Source organism: Monoraphidium neglectum (genome assembly GCF_000611645.1).
Source record: "Monoraphidium neglectum strain SAG 48.87 unplaced genomic scaffold scaffold01441, whole genome shotgun sequence".
NCBI lineage: Eukaryota > Viridiplantae > Chlorophyta > Chlorophyceae > Sphaeropleales > Selenastraceae > Monoraphidium > Monoraphidium neglectum.
The window spans coordinates 1-2825 of NW_014012187.1; the positions used below are offsets into that span (position 1 = coordinate 1).

General features: G+C 66.3%; 1 protein-coding gene across 1 annotated transcript; it reads right to left on the reverse strand.

Moving 5' to 3' along the window:
- Positions 1-40: 40 nt before the first annotated feature.
- On the reverse strand, positions 41-2328 carry MNEG_7891 (hypothetical protein; the record flags this gene model as incomplete). Its single annotated transcript, XM_014043635.1, has 6 exons — positions 41-61; positions 198-854; positions 1034-1183; positions 1379-1589; positions 1860-2127; positions 2316-2328. The coding sequence occupies 6 exons, from the start codon at positions 2326-2328 to the stop codon at positions 41-43; spliced, it is 1320 nt and encodes a 439-aa protein (XP_013899089.1).
- Positions 2329-2825: the final 497 nt, after the last annotated feature.

Sequence of the window (2825 nt, forward strand, 5' to 3'; positions counted from 1 at the left end):
CTGGTGAGAGCACGCAAAAGTGAGGACCTAGGGTGCATGATCACAAGGACAACACCCCATTCTGTGGGTTCCAGAAGCCCCTCGCAATCCTTATCCCAGCAATACATTCAAAAACTCCGAAGTGTTCCCCATGCCAGCATCCCACAAAAAGGGCACGTGGCGATGCGCAAAGGTGCTCGCCCCCAGCCAACGCCCACCTGCCGCCTGTCCACCCGCCCCTTGTAGCCGGCGTGGGCCGCGTCGCCGCGCTCAGCAGCTGCATGCATCGCCACAGTGCGCACTTGCAGCTCGCAGTAGCGCAGCACGTGCGCCTCCACCTCGGCCGCGACAGCGTTTGGCGGCGACACGGGCGATGCTACGGCGGACGACACTGCTGCCGCCCTGTTGGCAGCCCAGCTGGTGACTGCGGTGGGGCTGCTGGTGGCGTCCATGCTGCCGCCGCCGGTGCTGCCGCTTGCTGCGCCATCGCACTCCTCCCAGGTGCTCTGGGCAGTGGTGCTGGCCGACCAGGCGTCAGCCACGGCGTCGCCGCCATCACCGCCCCCTGCCCCGCCATCAAGCTGGAGTGTTGCGTGCAGGCTTTGGTAGCCGTTGGCCTTGGGCGCCGCGACATAGTCCTTGGAGCGCCCAGCCAGAGGCGGGCACAGCTCAAAGGCCAGCTGCTGCAGGCGGTAGCACGCCGCGGTGGCTGCGGCCTCGGCCTGGTCGGGCGGGAGGTCTCTGCGCGGCTCCACTATGGCGCGCAGGCCGAGCAGGTCGTACAGCTGGTCGCGCCGCCGGCCCCCCGCTGCCAGGTTGTCCAGGCCCAGCAGCTTGCGCATGACGCTGTACTGGCTCTTGGTGCGGGTGATGAGCTGTGGCGGGAGCATTGGTGCAGGATGTGTGTGAGAAACCGCCAGCCGGAATCGGTGCGGAGCGGAAGCAGAATGTCAGGCTGCAGCCACAGGCAGAGACACATCGCTCTACACACGCTGCTGCTGATCGCCGGGCATGCTGTCCCGTAGGTCCCCGGCGGCCCCGGTCTGGTGCTCACCTCGACGCCTCCAGCAAGCGCTTTGAACTCGGCGTCAGCCTCTGCAGCGGCCGCCAGTGCGTCGGCTGTTGCGTCCAGCAAAGAGTGTGCGCGGCCTGACAGCGACCGCAGCCACTCGCCTGTTGCCGCGTACGACTGCGGGAACAGCACCTGGGTGGGGGCACAGCATGTGAGGGGGCAAGAAACTTATGAGTGCCAGTACAGCACTGATGGCACTGCACCAACACAGCACAAGACCAGAGTAGTCGGGGCTCACGCTGGTTGTGTGCTGGTCCCCAGCAGCATGTGCGTCGCGTCTACCCATTTTGCCCCTTGCCGGGATACTCCTGCAGCCCAGCGCCTGACCTGAAAAGCAGCGTCCTCCATCTGTGCGCCCAGCGCGCCGAGGCCCAGGGCATGCGCCAGCGGGGCAAACACCTGCAGCGCCTCCAGCGCCACGAGCTGCTGCTCGTACACCGGCAGGCCGCGCACGTGAGCCATGCCCACCCAGCGGCTGGCCACCTCCAGTACCGCGCCGCGCACATCGTATGCTGACAGCACCCAGTCGCGAATGGCGCTGAGAGAGCGGGGGGCCAGGCAGGGCCGTGGCTTAAAAGAGCGGCAGCCACAGGCGGCTGCCACAAAATGTTGCAGGCAGCAGCGCTGTCGACATAGTCAAGCTGCCGCCACATTCGGCCGTCGCTTGACCCGCGCCCCTCCGCCGTGCTCGTGCTTGCACAATCTCCGCTTGCCAACCCTGCGTCGCCTCATCCCCTCCCGCCATCATCAGAGTATACCCCTTTAGCCCCACCGCTCCCCCCAAACATCCCCCCCAAAGCCTTGTCACCTGGAGGCCTCGTCATCGTACAGCTCCACGCGCTCCGGAGCGTGACGCACAGCCAGCGCGTCGTGCACCAGCCCAGCCACCTCCGGCCCCAGCTTGGCCTCAACGCTGCGGATGTGCAGCAGCCGAGCGTCCACGGCGTCGGCCACGATGGCTGCCGCTATAATGGCCGCATCGACCGGCAGCCCTGCGCCAGCCAGGTCGGCGAGCGCAGCCGCCAGGCCCAGAGCGCGCTCCGCAGGCGTGCGACCGTCACGGCGCGGCGGCTGGCCTGCCAGGCAGCGCAGTGCCAGCTTGAGCGCCTCGATGACAACACCATTCAGGCGTTCGTCGGCCCCAGGGCGAGCGGCTGCCCCACCCTGCTGCTGCTGCGGCCCCTTGTGCTGGTTTAGCTCGTCCTTCCACGGCTGCTGCTGCTCCTGGTTCAAACCATCCTTGAAATGCTGCTTGCCGTCACACCTCTGAAGCCCATGCTGTTGCTCATCTGTGGCCGTCCCCCGCTCTGCTGCAGCATCATGATGGGGTGGCAGGCTGTCGTCGACGGTGTCCGGGCTCTGGCCCAGCCGACGAGACAGGTCGCCCCACGCTCCAATGAGCTGGGCAACGCTGCTGCCATCACTACCTCGGCGCGCCTGGAGGCAGCGATGGTGTCGGGCTTGTGGTTGGCAGGCACATTGCAGATGGACAAGACCCGCTGGCGGGCGCGCAAGCAGCACACCACAAACGCACACGTGCGTGCCGAAAACACAGCAGCAGCCGCATGAGGCACAGAGCGAGTGCGGGTTGAAATCTCTTCTCACATGAACTCCGCTGCCTCCAGTGCTGCTGGTGGTGAATCGCGCGGGTGCCCTTGGCGTGGAATGGACCCAATGAGACCTCGGGCATGCTGCTCGCCATCCACACAACGGCATTTCACCGCTCAATTGGCCAAGACATTGGGAGCGTGCAATCGCATTGCACTCGGGACGA